This window comes from Odocoileus virginianus, chromosome 4 (assembly GCF_023699985.2).
Source record: "Odocoileus virginianus isolate 20LAN1187 ecotype Illinois chromosome 4, Ovbor_1.2, whole genome shotgun sequence".
NCBI classification, from domain to species: Eukaryota; Metazoa; Chordata; class Mammalia; order Artiodactyla; family Cervidae; genus Odocoileus; species Odocoileus virginianus.
This window is the reverse complement of record NC_069677.1, coordinates 6,568,426-6,590,940: the sequence shown is the minus strand read 5'-3', so window position 1 is coordinate 6,590,940 and position 22,515 is coordinate 6,568,426. Positions and strand designations below refer to the sequence as shown.

Genomic DNA, 22,515 nt, shown 5'->3' with positions numbered 1-22,515 from the left:
TTAATGTAGTGAATAGCACTGTTTTTCAGATAACCCAATCCTACATTCCTGAAATAAATCCAATTGGTGTGATGTGTTATCCTTTTCATATTTCACTGGACTTGATTGCTAATATGGATTTGCGTCTCTTGAGATGATGAAAGTTGGACCCTTTTCCTTTCTCCCACTATATTTGCCAATATTTCATATTCAGTATAATACTAGCAGCATAAAATCAGTTGAGGAGTGTTTCCTATTTTTTCTGTATTCTCATAGTTTGCAAAAGATTGGAAATTTTAATTTCCTGAATATATGATAAAAAGTGCTATTAAAATTGTCTGGATCTGAAGATTTATTCATAGGAAGATTTTAAGCTATTATTTTAATTACCTTATTCATATGAGATTATTCAGCTTTTCTCTGCATTTTTGAGCAAGAGTTTATAAGTTATATTTTTCTAGGAATTTGTTCATTTCTTCCAAGTTTTCACATTTATTGGCATAAAATTATTCATTATTCTTCTTATTTTTAAATGTTTGCAGCATCTATAGTGATGTCTCTCCTTTTTTATTCTGATATTATTTGAGAGCTCTCCCTCTCTTATTTTAATTTTTGATTAGTCTCACTAGTCTAGTTAATTTAATTAAACTTCTCAAGGTGCCAACTTTTGACTGAGTTTATCTTCTCTATATGTTTGTTTAATATTTCATTAATTTTACCCTTTTATTATCTTATTCCTTCTAATTTCTTTGGATATATTTTATTTTTCTTGTCAAACTTCTTAAGCTGTATCTTAATTCATTAGTGTTTAGGCTTTCATCCTTTTTTTAAAAAATCAAAGTATACTTGATTTACAATACTATGTTAGGTTCAGGTGTATAACAAAATGATTCAGTTACATATATTATGGTTTTCAGATTATTTTTCATTATAGGTTATTATAAGATATTGAATATTGTTTCCTGTTTTATTTATATTTTTGACAGTCTCTCAGTCATGTCTGACTCTTTGCGACCCCATGGACTTTATAGCCCATGGAATTCTCCAGGCCAGAATACTGGAGTGGGTGGCCTTTCCCTTCTCCAGGGGATATTCCCAACCCAGGGATCAAACCCAGCTCTCCTCCATTGCAGGTGGATTATTTACCTGCTGAGCCACCAGGGAAGCCCATTTCCTATGTTATACCTTGTTGCTTACTTATTTTATATATGGTATTATGTATCTGTTAATCCCATATTCCCAAATTATCCCCCTCCCTCTCTTTCCTTTTTGGCAACCATAAGTTTGTTTTCTATGACTGTGAGTTTGCTTCTGTTTTGTAAATAGATTCATTTGTATTATTTTTAGATTCCATGTATAAGTGATATCTACAATATTTGTCTTTCTCTGTCTGAATTTCGCTCAGTATTATAAGCTCTAAGTTCTTCCATGTTGCTGCAAAAGGCATTATTTCATTCTTTTTCATGACTAATAGTCCATCATGTGTGTGTATATATATATATATATATATACACATAGTACTTCTTTATCCATTCATATGTTGATGGACATTTAAGTTGCTGCCTTGTCCTGGCTATTGTAAATAGTGCTGCTATAGTCATTGGGGTGCACGTATCTTTTTGCTTTAGGATTTTTGTCTTTTCTGAATATATGTACAGGAGCAGGACTACTAGATAATATGGTAGCTCTATTTTTACTTAAGAACCTTCCATACTGCTCTCCACAGGGTTTGTACTAGTTTACTTTTCCACCAACAGTGTAGGAGGATTCTCTTTTCTCTACACCCTCCCCAGCATTCATTATTTGTAGACTTTTTGATGATAGCCATTCAGACGTGAGTGTGGTGCATTATAGCTTTGATTTGCATTTCTCTAATAATTAGTGACACTGAGCATCTTTTCACATGCATGTTTGTCAACTGTATATTTTCTCTGGAGAAACGTCTATTTAGGTGTTCTGCCCATTTTTTGATTGGGTTGTGCTTTTGTTTTATTTTTGATGTTGAGTTGTATGAGGTATTTCTATATTTTGGAAATTAACCCCATATTGGGTGCATCATTTGCAACTATTTTCTCGCAATTTGTAGGGTTTTTTTTTTTTTCATTTTATCTATGGTCTCTATTGCTATGCAAAAGCCTTTAACTTTGATTAGGTCCCATTTGCTTATTTTTGCTTTTATATCTTTTGCCTTGGGAAGCAGATCTAAGAAAATATTGCTACAATTTATGTCAGAGAATGTTTTTAGGCTTTCATTTTTTTTCATGTAAACATTTAAGGCTCTAAGTTTCCCTCCAAATATATATTCTAGCTGTGTTGGACAGGCTTTGATATCTTTATTATTGCTTTCTTCTAAATACTTTAGCTTCCTTTATGATTTAATTTTGGGTTTTGAATTATTTAGAGGTGGCTTTATTAGCATCCAAATGTGCGTGTGTATGTGTGTGTATTCATCCTGTTATTGATATACAGCTTAATATAATTGTGACCAGGGAATGCATTCTGATTAGTTTCAATCCTGTGAAATTTTGCTTCAATCACTGATCTATCTATTAGAATGGTTATTCAGTGTCAGGTGGCTCCATGTTAAAGAATCTGCTTGCCAATGAAGGAGATGCACGTTTGATCCCTGGGTCGGGAAGATCCCCTGGGGAAGGAAATGGCAACTCACTCCAGTATTCTTGCTTGGGAAATACCAATGGACAGAGAAACTTGGTGGGCTACCGTTCATGGGGTCACGAAAGAGTCATACACAACTTAGCATACATTTCTTAGTGATTAAACAAGTGTGTAACAAGCACTGTTAAGGTACCAATATTTCAGCCATAAATAAGACAGATCAAAGTCCCAGTCCTCTTTGGTTCTATTGAGTGACACAGACAATAAACAGACATGATTATTAAGTAAACTGTAGTGTATTAGAGATGGAGTGCTAAAAAAAGTACAATAGGGAAAGGTATTTTAAAATGTCTTTAAAACTTTATTTTACATAGAAGGGTCAGCTAAGGCCTCACTTCAGGTGACATGTAGGACTTAAAGGAAGTGAAAGGAGAGGTATGCAAAAATCTAGTGAAAGAGCAATTTCAGTGGCCCTGAGGTAAACATTTCCCAACAAAGGTCTGTCTAATGAAAGTCATCGGTTTTCCAGTAGTCATGTATGGATGTGAGAGTTGGACTATAAAGAAAGCTGAGTGCTTAAGAATTGATGCTTTTGAACTGTGGTGTTGGAGAAGACTCTTGAGAGTCCCTTGGACAGAAAGGAGATCAAACGAGTCTATCCTAAAGGAAGTAAGTCCTGAATATTCACTGGAAAGACTGATGCTGAAGCTGAAGCTCTAATAGTTTTGTCACCTGATGTGAAGAACTGACTCCTTGGAAAAGACCCTGCTGCTGGGAAAGATTGAAGGTGGGAGAAGAAGGGGACGACAGAGGATCAGATGGTTGGATGGCATCACTGACTCAAAGGATATGAGTTTGAGTAAGCTCTGGGAGTTGGTGATGGACAGAGAAGCCTGGTGTGCTGCAGTCCATGGGGTAACCAAGAGTTGGACATGACTAAGCGACTGAACTGAACTGAGGTAAACATGTTCCTGCTTATTCAAGAAACACTGGGGAGATCACTGTAGTGAGAGTTGAATGAGCCAGGGGAAAACAGAAGAAGAGATTAGAGAGATAATAGGGGACTAGATCACACAAGGCCTTGTGGTAAACAGAATAATGTCCTTCTCCCCACCAAAGATGCCACTTTCTAAGCCCTAGAGCCCATAGATATGTTGCCTTACATGGCAAAGGAGAATTATGGTTGCAGATGGAGATAATATCTTTCTTCAACTGAACTGGATATGAGGAGATTATCCAAGTGGGCCCACTCAAGTCACAAGAGTCCTTAAGTGTGGAGGGAAGCAGGAGAGAGAGTCAGAGGGATGGCAGTGAGAGAAGGTGAGAGGTCTATGTTGATGGCTCTGAAGATGGAGGAGGGGGGCTGTGAGCCACAGAAAACAGGTAGACTCTAGAAGCTGAAGAGGTAAGGAAATGGATTCTCCAGATAGGAACACAGCCCTGCTGCCCTCTGTAGATGAGAAAGCTACCATATGAGACTTTGGACTTTTGACTTGAGAACTATCAGATAATAATTTGTGTGATTGCATGCCATTACGTTTACACTGATTTGTTACAGCAGCAATAGGAATCTAACACAAGCCCTTTTGTTTATAGCAAGGACTTGTACTTTCACTCTCAGTGAGACAGGAAGCCATTGGCAGGACTTGGGTCGAGGAGTGACTTGACCTGACCTAATAGGGTAACTCTGGATGCTCTGTTGAGATAGCACATACTATTAATAGAGGATTCCTTCTTTCTTCTAGATTTTAGCTTGACTTTTCTATATTTTATTGAGAGCTTATCAATTCATGTAAGATTAAAAAAATAATTTCACATTTTTTGTAAGTCGAGGTCTCTCATCTATTTTGTTGTCAGCAATTAAAGTCTGATCTATACTTTAAAAACTCATGAAAATACTCATGAAAAACTATGAAAAACTCATCGAATTTGAAAAACATAATATTATTGGTTGCTAATACCCCAATGTATAGAATCAAGTGACAGAGGTTGAAAAAGATTATTTTAGATTCGTGAAGACTGGTAAAGAGAATTTGAAGAATACTTCAAAACTATTTTCCTTATGAGAAAGAATATAAAAAATTTTCAGGTGTTGTAAAATGCTTCTTATGCTATTGCCCTTTCCAAGTCCTAAAAAACCTAGCAGTTCTGTTTAAAATTTGTCATTACCTGATTCATGTCGATGTATGACAAAAACCACTACAATATTGTAAAGTAATTAGCCTCCAACTAATAAAAATAAATGAAAAAAAATTGCCATTACAATGAATTCAATAGCATTGTTAAACTGAACCCTGATCAGAGAATGACTTTGTCTAAAAACAAATGTGTCCATACTAAAATGGTTCCAGGGAAAAGAGCTAACTTTTCTCAAGATGAATGAAGATGTGGAACTTCACTTTGGCAATACTCACCATAGTGATAGGGATTGGCTACAGTGAGGGGGTGGGGGGCAGAGATGCTATTTGCCCTCCTGTAAGTCTTGTCTAGCAAGCATTAACAGAGGCGTAGGCAAAAACAGATATAAGAAAGACTAACTTGCTTATCTAGGTTATAAATTGATCCAAAATTTGAGGAGGATGTTTTAAAATAATAAATGATCTATTTATGTCTTAACATATAGTAGACACTTATTAGTTTGCTTGTTGTTTTACTCTAATGATTCTACTATTATCTTCTCTACTCCTTTATTATTAATTTCAGAGACTTTACTGCCTCTTCACAAAGGGGAATGGGGAAGAATTCCTCTTAAACTTTACTTTTAAAAGGATCAGGGTCATAAGAAAAGAACTAAACAGTGCCATTTGCAGCAACATAGATGGACCTAGAGATTATCTACTGAAGGAAGGAAATCAGAGAAAGACAAATATCATATGATATTACTTACAGGGAAAGTGAAAGTTGCTCAGTTGTGACCGACTCTTTTCGACCCCATGGACTGTAGCCTGCCAGGCTCCTCTGTCCATGGAATTCTCCTGGCAAGAATACTGGAGTGGGTAGTGTATCCCTTCTCTAGGGGATCTTCCCAACCCAGGAATCGAACCAGGGTCTCCTGAATTGCAGGCGGACTCTTTACCAGCTGAGCTATCAAAGAAGTGCTTCACTTATATGTGAACTCTAAAAAAAATGTACAAATGCACTTATTTACAAAATAGAAATAGAGTCACAGACGTAGAACAAGCTTATGGTTGCCAGGGGGAAAGTAGGGAGGGGGGATGAACCGGGAGATTGGGAATGACATATACACAGTACCGTATTTAAAATAGGAACAAGTAAGGACCTGCTGTGTAGCACAGGGAACTCCACTCAGCACTCTAATTGCCTATATGGGAAAAGAATCTAAAAAAGAGTGGAGAGATACATCTATATATCTATATGTATAACTGATTCACTTTCTGTATAGCAGAAACTAATACAATATTGTAAATAAACTATACTCCAATAAAAATTGGGGGAAAAAAGGACCAGGCTCTGCTCTAGACTATATATGGTTATAAGCAGTGAGGTTAAAATAGTTACAGAATGAGTTACGGGCTCAAACAAGGATCAAAAAGAAATTTTCTAACTTTATGAATGATATTCTTATAAAACATTTCATAGACATTCTCAAAACATAAATTAACCTTTAATTACATACATGAATGGAGAGGGATAGGTGGTATTAATAATTTAAAATAGCTAATTAAAATAATTTATATTTAGCTTTGTAAAGCCTTTTAATTCCCTCCACAGTTTTTCTTTTCTAATTATGTTTCTCCTAAACTAATCATAAATTTAATTTTCTCTTCTTGAATGCAGAGTAACTGACTGTGGAAAGAGATGGTCTCGCATTTTGATGGGTGGAGGAGAAAAACTGGTGTAGGACTAAAATTTGAATTTGGATAACTCCTATTTAAATATTGACAGGTTGACTGTATTCAAAGGTCATCAGTGTTTTTTTAAGAATTTTTTAAAAATGTGGACCATTTTAAAAGTCTTTATTGAATTTGTTACAACATTGCTTCTGTTGTTTTATGTTTTGGTCTTTTGGTCATGAGGCATGTGACATCTTAGCTCCCCAACCAGGGGTTGAACCTACCCTCCCTGCACTTGAAGGCGAAGTCCCAACCACTGTAAAAAGACCACCAGGGAAGACTAGGTCATCCGTGGTTTTGATCCAAGATTAATATTCACCATAACACAGCCCCTTGCCCCAGTTGCTTCTCTCCGCATTTCTTCCCTGGTCAGATAGAACCCTCTCTGAGTTCAGAGGTGAAGGTGGTGCTTGTCTTATTCAAGTTTTACAGCTGTTCCTGTGCTGGTGGGGGGTGGTGGTAGTGGGATGAATGTTGGGGAGGCAACAGCAGCATTAAGCTTTAAGAAAAATAGCTTTAAGACATTATGGTGGATATAAAACTTTTTAGATGTTGGTCTATAAAGAGATAAAAGAAAGATGCTATGGTGTGGTTGAAAACTTTTGGGTTGGTTCCAGCTCTGCCCATTGGTGTCCATTGATCTTTTGGAGACTTAGTGTCTTTAGTTGAGTGAAGAAAGGGTAATACTACTTGCCTTACATACTCCCTGGGGTTGCCATGAAGATTAAATCAGACAGTATATGTGTAAGCACTTTGAAATTTATAAAGTATTATACAAATGAAAGATGCTGTCTGTTGCTTTAGCACTCAGAATAATTAAGAGATTTAAAGAAATCCTACTGTGGTTATAAGGCAGACTAGAATAAAAGAGTTGGTAAAACTCATTACTAATAAAAAATTTACTCAGAGCACATGCCAGGAGAATAAGCTCTGTGAATTAAATAGCACATTTTTTTCCCTTTGTTTCCTGTGAGAGTGTCCTTTTGAACGCCTCTGTGCTCAGCACTTGGAGTTTCCAGTATTCTGATCTGCTTCCTTTGAGTCCACCATTTACCATCTGCCCCATGCTTCTGGGCAGCCAGATTGCCTCCTGAAATCTGATCAGTCCCAGTCTCCCTTCAGAAGCCACACTTCTTTTTCAATTAGAAGGACTGTTCCACGGGACTGTGAGCTCTCTATCCTCTCAGTAACACAGTAGCTCCTGTTTGGGAAGGCAGAAGTACACTACGGTGACAAAGAGGCAGGACAGCTCTCTTTCTGTGCTGATTCACGACACTGTAGATGTATCCCAAGTGCAACGGGAAGCCATGTAAGGGTAAGGGTCATATATTTTGTGTTCAGCCTTCACCCAGTGCCTTACACAGTGTACTCAGAAAATATCTACTGAACTAAATTGCTAAAAAAGTGTATCATATCAGGTAACTTGCTTTTCATGGCTTTTCAGCCTCAATTACTAGATTATTTAATTATAGAATAAGTATTTTATCTCTGTATTTAAATATAGGATTATAGTGAAGCAAAGTTCTGCCCCAAGTAACACCTTGCTCTTCTCCTTATATTACTGACTCTTTTTTTTTCCATTTATTTTTATTAGTTGGAGGCTAATTACTTTATAATATTGTAGTGGTTTTTGTCAATATTACTGACTCTTATACCCTACTTGGGGCTGGGTTAGAATGTAGGAATATGTACAAGACAAAGTCAGGAACTGAACTGGATGGATTAAAAAGAAATCTAGTCCTTACTCTGGAGTTTAAAAGAATGAAGCAAGTGATGAAATATTTAAAATGTTAGATTTCTGTTAATATAAAAAATTCTACACTGTCATATCATAATTTCTTGCCATTAGAGATCTAGTCATGGATTCTAGCAAACTGGAAATAGTTAGCAAAATTGAGGCATTTAAAATAAACAAATTGTATCTTTTCAGGGTATTGTTAAAAGCGATTGGTATTTCTTAATGTGGTTCTTTTTTAAACTTGAAATTGTAATAGCAACATTTTCAGAAGAGAAAAAAATGCATCCCTAGTTCCACCATCTTGATACTAATTTTTATGTATGCCTCCCAATCTTTGTCCAAATGTATAGGCATTTTTTTTCTTTTTGTCTTTCTTCTGTGCTTTCTATTTTCGTTTCTGAGTTGCCCTGGAAGGACTGTATCTGCCAGATGGGGGCTCAGAATTTCTGAATGGCTCCAAGAATTCTAATCTGTGCTGCTGTAGAAATTAGCCAGGACAGTCTGACATTACAGAGGGCGTTATGTATGTCCTCAAATCTAGAAGGCTTGGGTGAGAGACTGAAGTAGAATGGGACTATGGGCTTTAAGAAAGAGAGCAGCAACCTCATTGTTAGAGAAATGAAGATAAGGTTTTATAAGGAAAGATATAGGTAGATATTTAAGTAAAATAATTTCAGATGCCATGAAGGTCTCTCTTCCCACCCAACCAAAACAATAAACAAACAAACAAACAAAAAACAGAAACCCAACCAAAGTGATCAACTACCACAACAAAAACATCTCTTGTTAACATGAAAATAAAATTTTCTAGTTTTACTACTCAACAAATACTTGAAATTAGTTTAAGAAAGCAAAAAGGTTTAAAACAAAATTTTTAAATACTGTTAAGTTGACCTAAGTCTTCCATGGTACAGCCCCTATGCTCCTTTGAAGGAAAAAAAAGGGGTAGTTATAAAAATAAAAGATATAGGACAAACTTCATCAACTCTTACCTTTGCCAGGGTCAGGTTTTTTGTACTATTTAGGCTACAAAAGAAAGGACTGGGAGAAAGTGAAAGGGCGAAACAAATGTGAAAAGAATCTTGGAGGTTGGGACGCAGGCGCTGGTGAAGTGCCTCGTGGGGCTCTCTGGGGCTCAGGACTCTCACCACGGGTCCGGGGAGTGGATCCGGGCAGGAGAGGGGGCCCTGGCTGCCTGCGAGGAGGACGCCCGCCTTCGGTCCCCGGCGCTCGCGGAGGCGTGCGGGGAGCGGGCGTTTCAGCTCACAGGTGGCCGCAGCCGCGCCAGCTGCGCGCCGCGCCCGCTCCGCGGGTGGGCCGCCAGGCGTCGCGCTGGAGCCGCGGTTGCCCGGGAGACCGAGAGGGGCGAGTGGGCGGCGCGGAGCCGAGCCGCAGCCCGGCTGCCGCCCGAGTAGCCGGGCGCGAGTTGGGGGGAGTGGCTGTCCCCAGACGGCGCGGGGGGCCGGCGGGTCCTGGGGCAGTGAGAGGTGGCCGTGGCGCCGCGGGGCGAGGCCGGCGAGCCCGGGACGCACCTGCGCGCAGCTCAGCCTCTGTGAAGCCGGGCGGCGCGGGAGCCGCGCTTGCCTGGTCTGCAAGTCCCACCATCCCAGCCCCGGCCGGGCGGACTGCGGCCGGGAGGCTAGTCTGTGAGGTTCGGGCTGCCCCAGGAGCGCCGAGAGCCCGGCCCGCGCCTCGGCTGCCGCGACGAGGAGCCGGGCGGGCGGCGGGCGCGCTCCCCGCGGCCCCGGGATGACTTGTCGCGGCTCCCCTCTGGCGCCTTTGCTGCTCTTCTCTCTGCACGGTGAGTGGCCCTCCCGTCCTCTCCCCTCCTGGTGGGGCCAGGCGGGGCCGGCGGGCCGGGGAAGGCTGTCTCGCCGGGGCGGGTCTTGGGGACCCAACTTTCTCGGGGGCCATATTCGTGACTGTCGGCGAGGCCCCCGCACGGCTCAGGCTCAGGTGTTAGGATCCCAGAGGTGACTGCGCCCCCCGCCGGGTTACTGCTGGTCCTGAGCCGGACTCCGACCGCGGCCGCGCTCTTTGCCCCCTCTAGATAACGAACTCCCTTACTTTCTGGGTCCAGGGAGAAACGGGTTTTAGAATCGTTTCCGTTACCAGGCGGCTGCAGGAACATTGGAAATGTTTTTAAAATAATTGGAACACTTTAAGTTGCAGTTTTCACCAAATCTTTAAAGAGCATGTGCAGGTTATGACTGAAAATGTGATCTTTATTAAAAAACACACACCAAAAAACTCTACAATACGTATACTAGATTTGAAAACAATTTATTTTTTAATGGTCGAACTTCTTCCCCAAGGAATTTAAGTCGATTTACAAAAATACATAGAACATAGCCATATTAGAACAAAACAAATAAACATGTTTAATTTTATTGTTAACTGTCTTCTAAAAATATCCATTTAAATTTTTATTTCTACTTAATCTTCTTAAATTGTATGTTTTATGACTAGCTGTCTTGTTGAGACCCTGTTTTCATTTTATACAAGTGACTTTTTTTGTGTGTGTGTGTTTCCTGTCCTGTGAAATCAAGTTTTCTGTTCCATTTAATTCATTGTTGAGATTTACTGAGATTTATTCTGAAGGCTTTTATTTAAAAAGGATAACTGGTTTATGGAGTTTTGTGGTTAATACTGTTTCTTTTTGAAGATACTGGTATGTTTCCCATAATTTTATAACCTTATTTGAACTGTTAATATACCCATAGATCTTGAAGTAACCTAATTTTAGCCGACTTAAATTTGTACAGATTCAGTTTAAGGGCAGGGAGAAATACAAAACTGCATATCTTTTCCATAGGAGCGAGAGAAGGTAATGTTCAAAATTACAGATAACTTTTCAGGACCTCAGTAGGTATATATTTGGTGATGATGTACAAAGTGACATTTGTATGTGCTTTATATGAACATGTATTTCCCAATTAACTTTGGTCACTACTTTGAGAGGGCCAATATTTTTCTCTGTCCTACTTTCTTTAAGCGTGAAATGAGATAGAGTAAGCGAACTTTTAAATAATCCCTCGGACATAACTGAAACTGTTTTAAATATTACTGTGAGAACAGCTGACTTTTTTGGTAAAAAATACGTTGTTAGCCTTCATCTATTACAATAAATGCCACCCTCTTCTTGTAAATACCGTTTGTGTATGGTTGCGTTTTGAATTATTAGGCAGTACTCTTTAAAAGAGTTGGTGAAATTTGCAGAATCAGCCTTACAAGGTCATCTGATGTGTTTTTTTTCCTTCAGCAGATCTATTCCTAAACATACTGGGATGTTTTTAAAGATTTCCAAGGACATTTCAGCCTTTGTGATAATCTATTTTGTAGAGGTACTTGTGTGCCTCAAAAAACTGTGATCATTTGTTCAACGAGTGTTTACTGAACCTCCACTCTGGGCACTTGGGTGGGGCAGGATGGTGTTGGGAGACAAAGATGCACGAGTTTCTCCACCTTCTGTAAAAAATACCTTGTCCACCTCCTGTAAGGAGTTTGCAGTTTTCAGACAGGCTGCAAGCATGCACAAGTGAGTTATGATACAAGGAATATATGAGTCCCATTTGTTGTTGGTGGTGGTAATATCAAGGGAGACTTCATGGAAAAGTTTACTTTTGATCTGGACTTTGAGTAGGGTTTGAATTGGCTGAGATGGGAGTGTTTGGTTTTCTAAGCCAAAGGAATAGCCTGGCTGTAGGATATTAAGTAGAAAGTGCCTGGGCATATTCTGGAAAGGCCAGGCTATAGCTGCTGGTGCAGGAGATATGTATGCAAAGCAGGAAGGGCTAAAAAGGTAGTAAAAGGATGATAGAGAATGTTGACTGCTGAGTTTAGGTTTTATTCAGTGGGCCATGGACACGACACTGATACTGTTTGCTTAAGATGGGGAGGGGATGAGGATGAACAGCTGCTGAGTGCCCAGCATAACAGTCTCCAGGAGAGTACCAGGTCCTGACTGCATATTAAATTCTTGAACCAGGCAATGGCAGTGTTGGCATGGATGGACTAGCGCCCATTCCTAGAATTTACAGTGTGGAAGGAGGGGGAAAGGTGGACTTCAGGTGCAACAAAGTTGGCTCCATTATAGAAGGGCAAAAAGGAAATGGATGCCAGATAAATAACCATGATGGCAGTGGCCACTACAATGGGAGAGTAAAGGTAGAAATAGTCTTTTACATTTTTGAAAGAAAATTATTGTCAAGAAATTTCTGTTTTGTTTTTCTTTATTTCATTCTCTGTGGAGTAACTTCAAAGGCAATTTAAATTGAAAAGTTGACTTCTGTTATGTTCTACCAGTGGGTTTAGTTCAGTTCAGTAGCTCAGTCATGTCCAACTCTTTGCGATTCCATGGACTGCAGCACACCAGACCTCCCTGTCTATCACCAACTCCCGGATGCCCTCCAGCTATCCCATCCTCTGTTGTCCCCTTCTCCTCCTGCCCTCAGTCTTTCCCAGTATCAGGGGCTTTTCAGCTAAGTCAGCTCTTCTCGTCAGGTGGCCAAAGTATTGGAGTTTCAGCTTCAGCATCAGTCCTTCAAATGAATATTTAGGACTGATCTCCTTTAGGATGGTCTGGTTGGATCTCCTTGCAGTCCAAGGGACTCTCAAGAGTCTTCTCCAGCTCCACAGTTCAAAAGCATCAATTCTTCGGAACTCAGCTGTCCTTATAGACCAGCTCTCACATCCATACATGACTACTGGAAAAACCATAGCTTTGACTAAATGGACCTTTGTTGGCAAAATAATGTCTCTGCTTTTTAATCTGCTGTCTACGTTGGTCATAACTTTTCTTCCAGGGAACCAGCATCTTTTAATTTCATGGCTGCAGTCACCATCTGCAGTGATTTAGGAGCCCCCCAACATAAAGTCAGTCACTGTTTCCACTGTTTCCCTATCTGTTTGCCCTGAAGTGATGAGACCATCAAGGCTATGTATGGATGTAGTAGCTATGTATCCAGTAGTCATGTATGGATGTGAGAGTTGGACTGTAAAGAAAGCTGAGCGCCGAAGAATTGATGCTTTTGAACTGTGGAGCTGGAGAAGACTCTTGAGAGTCCCTTGGACTGCAAGGAGATACAACCAGACCATCCTAAATGAGATCAGTCCTGAATGTTCATTGGAAGGACTGATGTTGAAGCTGAAACTCTTAATACTTTGGCCACCTGATGCGAAGAGCTTACTTATTTGAAAAGACCCTGATGCTGGGAGAGATTGAGGGCAGGAGGAGCAGGGGACGACAGAGGATGAGATGGTTGGATGGCATCACCGACTCAATGGACATGAGTTTGGGTAAACTCCAGGAGTTGGTGATGGACAGGGAGGCCTGGCGTGCTGCGGTCCATGAGGTCACAAAGAGTCGGACACGACTGAGCAACTGAACTGAACTGATGGGACAAGATGCCATGATCTTAGTTTTCTGAATGTTGACTTTTAAGCCAACTTTTTCACACTCCTCTTTCACTTTCATCAAGAGGCTCTTTAGTTCTTCTCACTTTCTGCTTTTAAGTGTGGTGTCATCTGCGTATCTGAGGTTATTGATATTTCTCCTGGCAATCTTGATTCCAGCTTGTGCTTCATCCAGTCCAGCATTTCTCATTGTGTACTCTTCATCTAAGTTAAACAAGCAGGGTGACAATATACAGTCTTGAAGTACTCCTTTCCCAATTTGGAACCAGACCACCTGACCTGCCTCCTAAGAAATCTGTATGCAGGTCAAGAAGCAACAGTTAGAACTGGACATGGAACAACAGACTGTTTCCAAATTAGGAAAGGAGTACCAGTGGGTTAGGTATATCTAAAGTGTTTTTTTTTTTTTTTTTCCATTTATTTGTATTAGTTGGAGGCTAATTACTTTACAGTATTGTAGTGAGTTTTGTCATACATTGACATGAATCAGCCATGGATTTACATGTATTCCCTATCCCAATCCCCCCTCCCACCTCCCTCTCTACCCGATTCCTCTGGGTCTTCCCAGTGCACCAGGCCCGAGCACTTGTCTCATGCATTCAACCTGGGCTGGTGATCTGTCTCACCATAGATAACATACATGTTTCGATGCTGTTCTCTCAAAACATCCCACCCTCGCCTTCTCCCACAGAGTCCAAAAGTCTGTTCTGTACATCTGTGTCTCTTTTTCTGTTTTGCATATAGGGTTATCATTACCATCTTTCTAAATTCCATATATATGTGTTAGTATGCTGTAATGTTCTTTATCTTTCTGGCTTGCTTCACTCTGTATAATGGGCTCCAGTTTCATCCATCTCATTAGAACTGATTCAAATGAATTGTTTTTAATGGCTGAGTAATATTCCAAAGAAGACATACAGATGGCTAACACACACATGAAAAGATGCTCAACATCACTCATTATCAGAGAAATGCAAATCAAAACCACAATGAGGTACCATTACACGCCAGTCAGGATGGCTGCTATCCAAAAGTCTACAAGCAATAATTGCAGGAGAGGGTGTGGAGAAAAGGGAACCCTCTTACACTGTTGGTGGGAATGCAAACTAGTACAGCCGCTATGGAGAACAGTGTGGAGATTTCTTAAAAAGGTGGAAATAGAACTGCCATATGACCCAGCAATCCCACTTCTGGGCATACACACCAAGGAAACCAGATCTGAAAGAGACACGTGCACCCCAGTGTTAATCGCAGCACTGTTTATAATAGCCAGGACATGGAGGCAACCTAGATGCCCATCAGCAGACGAATGGATAAGGAAGCTGTGGTACATAAAGTATTTTTTGTATTACTTGTGGTTCCTTAAAATAGCAGGTAACCTTCGAGAATCTGGAGAAAATATATAAAATACAACATGAAAATGAGAAGAATTATGAGCCTGAGTGTTAGCATTATGAAACATTTACTGTGAACTTCCGTTGCCTAGCTTTAACTTTAATTATGGAACTTTTTGGAAGGATTCACTTTTTAGTAAAAATTTGTAGTTTGACCTACATGAAAGGTGACAGCCACTGGGTGAAAATTTTAGAGAAATTAAGTTCAGTATTCAACATGGACTACTCAGGAAGCAGTTTACATATTAAATCAGCAAGTGCTTCAAAAATGTTATGCTTAGAACTGTTGTCAGACCCAAGGTAGTGATGCAGTGGGTAAAGACTCTGGCACTTACACATCTAACTCTGTGTTTTGAGAGCAGCTTCAGAACATCTGGAGGCTCTGAAATCCTCCCTTGATTGTACTTGGAGAGAAGCTAGTTTAAGAGAGGTTGTCAGTTCTTGGGTGGTATTCAACATACCATCCGATTTGAGCTGATTTTGGTCTTAAAAGTGGAAAGTTAATTAGTTTACTTATTAGTTAAGCTGATCTTACTAAACTGGAAGGATTTCTTCCCATTACTGTTTGGGTAATTGATTTCCTCTGTGCCTGGTTTCCTACCACGTAACAAGGACTGTAGTAGTAATTTGCATCTGTGATGGTTTTAAAATTGCAGAAATGTGAAGTCAAAGAAAGAAAAATCTGTTTCCTAATCTCATAAATCATAGACTCAGTCATTGATCTGATATCAGTTCATTGTTATCATTATTAGGTACTATGTAGAATGCTGTATGGTGTGGTTCTGCCTCACTGATGTGTTATAGGGAGATCATGTTTTCATAAATATCATTAATTTTTTGTTTTTGTAGAACAAGATTAAACTAATGCAATTTACCAGTGTGAATAAGAAGTCTATTCAATAAAACATTCTTAGTAGTAGTCTCCTTACTGGTTTCTCTTCATTTAGCATTTTCATCTTAAGAGAGGTAACAAACTGACGGATTAGATGCACACTTATTTAGAAAAGCATTGCCCGTGAGGAAGTTGAGGTCTCAGAAGTGCTGAGTTCAGGAAACTCTTGTATCACAGAAAGTTCTTTGGGAGAATCTTCAGAGAATTAGGTTAACGTTGTTGTTGTTTTTCAGTAGCTAAGTCATGTCTGACTCTTTGCGATCCCACGGACTGCAGCATGCTAGGCTTCCCTGTCCTTCACTAGGTTAACGTTAGTGGCTAAGAAAGATAGTGGTGCAGGGGGGAAAGGAAGATAGTGGGTCAGGGTTTAGTGTTGGGATTATGGTTAAAGTAGGTTTGTGGGAAATTAAAAATTTTTTTCATAGTGGATCACAACTATGTAATAATGCAATCTGACATTGTGAATGTAACTCTAATGTAATGGCGCCATTTCTGGGCCATTCTTTTTTTTTTTTTTAATTAGTTTTTTATTTTAAATAGCGGGTAGTTACTTTACAGAATTATGATGGCCTCTGCCGTACATCAGCATGAATTGGCCGTAGGTGTACACGTGTCCTCTCTCTCCTGAATCCCCCTCCCACTTCCCTCCCCACCCCACCCCTCCAGGTTGTTACAGAGCACCTGCTTTGGGTTCCCGCGTCATACATCACACTTGCAGTGGCTATCTGTTTCACCTATGGTGATGTATATGTTTCAGTGCTGTCCTCTCAAATCATCCCACCCTCTCCTTCTCCCACTGAAAGACATAAAGTCTGTTCTCTATGTCTGTCTCCTTTGCTGCCCTTCATAGAGGATCGTTGGTATTATCTTTCTCAATTCCATATATATGCGTTATTATATGATATTTGTCTTTCTCTTTCTGACTTACTTCACTCTGTATAAGAGGGTCTAGATTCATCCACCTCATTAGAACTGACTCAAATGCTTTCCTTTTTATAGGTGAGTAATATTCTGTTGTGTATATGTACCACAACTTTCTTATCCATTCATCTGCTATTGGACATCTAGGTTACTTCCATGTCCTAGCTATTATAAACAGTGCTGCAGTGAACATTGGGGTACATGTGTCTTTTTCAATTATGGTTTCCTTAGCATGAATGCCCAGTATGGGGTTGTTGGGCTGTATGGTAGTTTTATTCCTAGTTTTTAAAGGAATCTCCCTACTGTTCTCCATAGTGGTTGTACCAGTTTGCATTCCTACCAACAGTATAAGAGGGTTTCCTTTTTTCCACACCCTCTCCAATGTTTATTGTTTGTAGACTTTTTGATGATGGCCATTCTGAATGAGATGATACCTGATTGTTGTTTTGATTTGCATTTCTCTAATAATGAACAATGTTGAGCATCTTTTCATGTGTTTATTAGCCATCTATAGGTCTTTATTGGAAAAATGTCTGTTTAGGTCTTCTGCCCACTTTTTGATTGGGTCGTTTGTTTTTCTGGTATTGAGCTGCATGAGCTGCTTGTATATTTTGGAGATTAATTTTGACAGTTCTTTCATTTGCTATTATTTTCTTCCATTCTGAGGGTTGTCTTTTCACCTTGCTTATAGTTTTCTTCATTGGGCAAAAGCCTTTAAGTTTAATTAAGTCTCATTTGTTTATTTTTGTTATTTCCGTTACTCTAGGAAGTGGATCATTGAAGATCTTGCTGTGATTTATTAGAAGACTCATTAATCCAAAGTTTTTTAAATGAAAAGAAATTTAAAATTTCACCAAAGTCTATTGAAGATCACATCAGTGGAAGCTTAAGACATGTTCACATTTGTTTTCTCATTAATGTTGTTTCTTTTCTCTCTTTCCTTCCCATCTTCTCCTTCCATTTTGGAGAATGTTATGTTCTATTAGTAGCATCAGATTCTTCTTAAGTAAATATATCTAGCTACTGAATATTGTAGTTGCTTCTAGTTATTCTGTTTTACCTATTCCAGGATTGATATCAACAAATAAAACCCCTGTAGCCAACCAGGCAGACCCAGAAATCACCTTAGAAGCTAGAATTGGTGGACGTATATGAGATTGTGGACCTGGTTCTACAGTTTCCCCTTGTTCCATGAGGTTAACTTTATCATATAATCGTGTGTGTGTGTGTATATATGTGTGTATATACATTTTCCATAAAAGACAGTACCATGCCTGGCATAGAGTAAGTGCTCAGTAAATAATTGTGATTGAATGAATGAGTGGTTACTAAAGCAGATGGTACTTCCCTGTGCTTGGATTGCCTCAAAAGCATGCTTTTTTTTCTGTTAAAGAAAAATAATTTCTTTAAAATTTTCCTCAGGGATTTGGTTTGATTGTCAGCTTCAGCTGATCCTTAAACCTTGCTGTGTGTTTTGTGAAATAGAGGTGAAAGAGTTCTGTATTCACAGTCTTTTCAAATTTTGTGACTTTAGAAGTTTATGTAGAAATGCTGTATTTATAGACCTTTTAAAATTGCTTCTTAGCTTCTCTTTAATCCTAAAACTTTGAAGTTGTCCATCTCAATAATTTTTTTCCCCCTAAAGAATTTCTAAACATTTTGCTCCATGTACTGAAGAGTGATGTTGGACTTTTGGGAATCTGTTCAGAACCTTGAAGTTTCCCATTCATATAGCTAGTGTTCTTAGTCCTGAAGGCCTGTATGTTGGAACTAATCCCCCAAGAATGGAGATATTTGATTAATATCTCATATGGTCTAAGCTTTCCAGGTGGCTCAGTGGTAAAGAATCTGGCTGCCAACTTGGGAGAGGTGTGTTTGATCCTTTGGCGGGGAGGATTCCCTGGAGGAGGAAATGGCAATCCACTTAAGTAGTTTTGCCTGGAAAATCCTATGGACAGAGGAGCATGGTGGGCTACAGTCCATGGGGGTCTCAAAGAGTCAGACATGACTGAGCGACGAGCACGCACATGGCATGGTCTAAGCCCTCTCTCCCCTTTCCCATGTGCATCCAGTACTAGAAAAGTTTTTTTAGGAATTAGGAGCATTAGCTCAGTCAGCATCACATGGGAGGCATTATAACCTCCTCCTGGTGGAGCTTGCTAGTTGTCCTCCCCTCTCATTCCCTTTCCTTCCCCTTAAGTCTATGTACTTTAAGCCACAGTTTCTTCCTGCTGTGATTCATTCCTTTAGGTACCATCCTTTCAGTCTGCAGTGATGTTTATATCTCTCAAAATGTCCAAAGTTGTTTTCTAATCATAATTGCATCCTCAGCAATGTGCTTGCAAATGCCTTGATGTTATCATCATTTAAATTTAAGTATCATCAGTTTTAAGTATCATTATACTAATCTTTGTTTCTTTGGACCAGGCGCATCACTGTCAGCTATACAACTTCTGTCAGTCATCATTGGTCAAGATCATTTGCCAGAACACAAAATTCGTGGCAAATGAAAAGGCTGAAGTGTAGTGAACATCACTTGTTGCCGAACATATTCAAATCAGGCTGGTTAGCATTTGATGTTTTCATTGCTTAAGAAAGTTTGTAGTACAGTTAACTTATGTGTATTGTCCGTGTGTAAATACAGATTGCTGTACTTGTACTTGTTGGCCAAGACTTAAGACAGTATGAAGAACACATGAAAAATATGTTAACAGTACACTACAAAGATTCTCAGACTTTTTGGTGTTAAGGATTATTGGGACCTTAAAGATTATTGAGGGCCAGGAGTGCTTTGCTTCTGTGGGTTATGTCTGTCGATATTTACCATGTGCTGTGTTTAGTTGCTCAGAGGTGTCTGTCTCTCTGTGACCTGCGTAGATTGTAGCCCGCCAGGCTCCTCTGTCCATGGAATTTTCCAGGCAAGAATACTTGAGTGGGTTGCCATTTCCTACTCAGGGGATCTTCCCAACCCAGGGAAGACACATCTCTTGTGTCTCCTGCGCAGGCTTATTTACCACTAGCACCACCCGGGAAGCCCACAAATTTACCATATTAGAAGCCAAAAGTGAGAAAATTAAAAAATATGTATTAATCCATTAAAAAATAACAGTAATATATTCATTATATGTTGACATAATACATTTCTGTGACACATATGGGTTTTTCTCAAGCCAAAAAATATTAGCAAGAAGAGTGGCATTGTTTTACATTTTTAGAAATCTCTTAAATGTCAGGCTCACTGGAAGACAGCTAGATTCTCCTATCTGCTTTTGTATTCAATTTATTATGATGTTTTGGCTTGGTTGAACGACATGAAGAATATCTGGCCTCTTACAACTATGTATTTGGAAAAGGAAGGAGTATGTTGATAACATTTTCAGATAATTTTGTTTATTCTTTGATATTCCACCAAAACATTTTAAGTGGTAGTATCTAAAAGATTGGGCTTCCCAGGTGGCTGACTGGTAAAGAACCCACATGCCAATGCAGGAGACACAAGAGACAGGGTTTCATCCCTGAGTCGAGAAGATCTCCTGGAAGAGGAAATGGCAACCCACTTCAGTATTCTTGCCTGGAAAATTCCAGGGACAGAGAAGCCTGATGGGCTACAGTCCATGGGGTCTCGAAGAGTCAGACATGACTTAGTAACTGAGCACACATACATCTTAAAGACTGGTTGCAGTGAAGATTCTGAAACCCTATCAGTAAACATTTTTTACTCCGTTACATTGAAGTTCACTTTAATAGATTTTAAACATTGCACTTTAAATGGATCTTATACTCATGCGTGTTTTTTTTTTTGGTAACATTATTCATTGATTGTTGTGAAAAATATTAGTTCACTGATGCAGATCTTGCAGATGTTGACATGCATTGCATTTTATAAAACGTAAAAAGATAATCACATTTAATACCACCATTGACCTCATCAGCACAGCCTTTTAGTGTTGGGAAACTGTTAAAGTTCACAGTGGCAGATACAAGCTTTCCAAAATTTTAATATTAATTCCAACTTTATCATTGGCAACAGATAGTTGTTGGTTGCTTCCCTCAAAATGAGAGTCTTGCTTTGTTCGGTTTTGAGAAAATGTCATCCAGCTTCCTAAGTCTGACTGATTAGTCTGTGAGTTGTTCTTTCAAGTACAAGGGCTAATCCAGGGAAAAGGGGATGGTTGAGTTAGCCTTGAGCTCTAATTGCTGGCCCAGCGCTTCTCCTTAGGACCCCACTTGACTCTATAGCTGCATTATGGGATTCCTATTTCATGCTGCCCATTCTGTCACACAGAATACTGGAAAAGGTCAGGATGCAATGAAACTGCTGTTGTTGCTTCACAAAGACATTTTAAAAAACTGGATTTCCTTTTTTAACTGTGAGTGCATGATGGTGATGACTGCAGCCTCTCCCACGGTTTCGTGACAGCGCCTTGACTTATGCCAAGGTGCCAACAGTTTCACCCACCACTGCTTCTGCACCATAAGTGCAAATGTCAACTCGGGCAAGAAGGCTGATAATACTTTACCAGTATTAAGAAAAAAGCTTTTACCTCTTGGACCTTCTGACAGGATCTTGGAGACCCCCATGGGTCTATTGACTAGTCTTGAAATGCTGGTATAGTGTAATGAGATGTTAGTCTTTTTTTTTTTTGAAAAAGTTTTAGGCACAAATAGCTGCACAATTATTCTATGTTATGGGGGGTGGCATTAAGTGGAGTATGTATGCATTTTAAAAAACAAATACTATAGTGTAAAATTCTTTATTTTTGTATAATTTTTTAAATTATAAAAGCATATCTTAGCTGTAAAAATTCAAACATTGCAGAAATGTTTAAGAATTGACTCAAACCCACCTCCACCCACTGAATTCTCTGCTTTTACTGTGCATTGTTCCAGCCCTTTCTTGAACCACAAACAAAGCCTGCATGTGTATGTATTTTTTTTTTAAATAATGCATAAATACTCTTCTGTAACTTATTTTTAAACCATAACAATTTAATATGGGTATCTTACCACATCTATTACGTGGTATCTTGCCACATCTATTACATTATCCTTAGTGATCATTTGGTATTTCACAGCATATATAATTTGTTTAACTGTTTCTCCATTATTGGATATTTATGTTTTTTCTTATTTTTTATATTAACTATGTAGCAGACATCTTTTGACATATAACCTATAAATTTGTGTTGAAATTTTTATAGTCTGGGTTGCCCAAAGTGAAATTTTTTGGTTGTACACGTTTAGCATCACATAAAATAGCATCACGTAAAAGTTTATGGGTTTGTAGAGTCAACTCAGATTTGAATTCTTGACTTGTCATTTATTTGTTCTGTGACTTTGGGAATGTTATTGATGTACTGAGCTTGGGCTTGATTATCTTGTAAAGTGGAAATAACCTTCTCAGTGTGTTGAGAAGTACTCAATTAAGTGAAATGACACATCTCTAAACTGTGTAGCATAGTGCCTGGCAAGTAGGAAATGAAAATGTTTGGTTAGTGGCAGTTAGTCATAAGAATTGCTAAGCCCCAGTTCGAGTCAGGAAGCAAGAGTCCTAACCAGGGTTATCAGTGGAGGTGTGACCTGGGACCCATCAAACTGCTAGCTCTCCAGGCCTGCTTGCTTTTGCAAAATGAGGGATTAGGTGGTTAGGTGATCTCTTCTTTTCCAGCTCTTGTGTCCTCATGGTTCTTTAACTTGGCTTTCAAC

At 39.2% G+C, this 22,515-nt stretch overlaps 1 protein-coding gene and 1 long non-coding RNA gene across 2 annotated transcripts in view; one reads left to right on the top strand and one right to left on the bottom strand.

Annotated features, from left to right (window-relative positions):
- LOC139034710 (uncharacterized) overlaps positions 1-9,551 on the bottom strand; it is a 32,144-nt gene extending 22,593 nt beyond the window's left edge. The window contains exon 1 of the long non-coding RNA XR_011487198.1: positions 9,180-9,551. This is a non-coding gene — a long non-coding RNA (uncharacterized lncRNA). The remainder of the gene's footprint in view (positions 1-9,179) is intronic.
- IGSF11 (immunoglobulin superfamily member 11) overlaps positions 9,550-22,515 on the top strand; it is a 128,454-nt gene continuing 115,488 nt past the window's right edge. Inside the window, exon 1 of the mRNA XM_020874073.2 lies at positions 9,550-9,988. Within this exon, the coding sequence (XP_020729732.2) occupies positions 9,937-9,988 (52 nt within the window). The 5' untranslated portion in view covers positions 9,550-9,936. The remainder of the gene's footprint in view (positions 9,989-22,515) is intronic.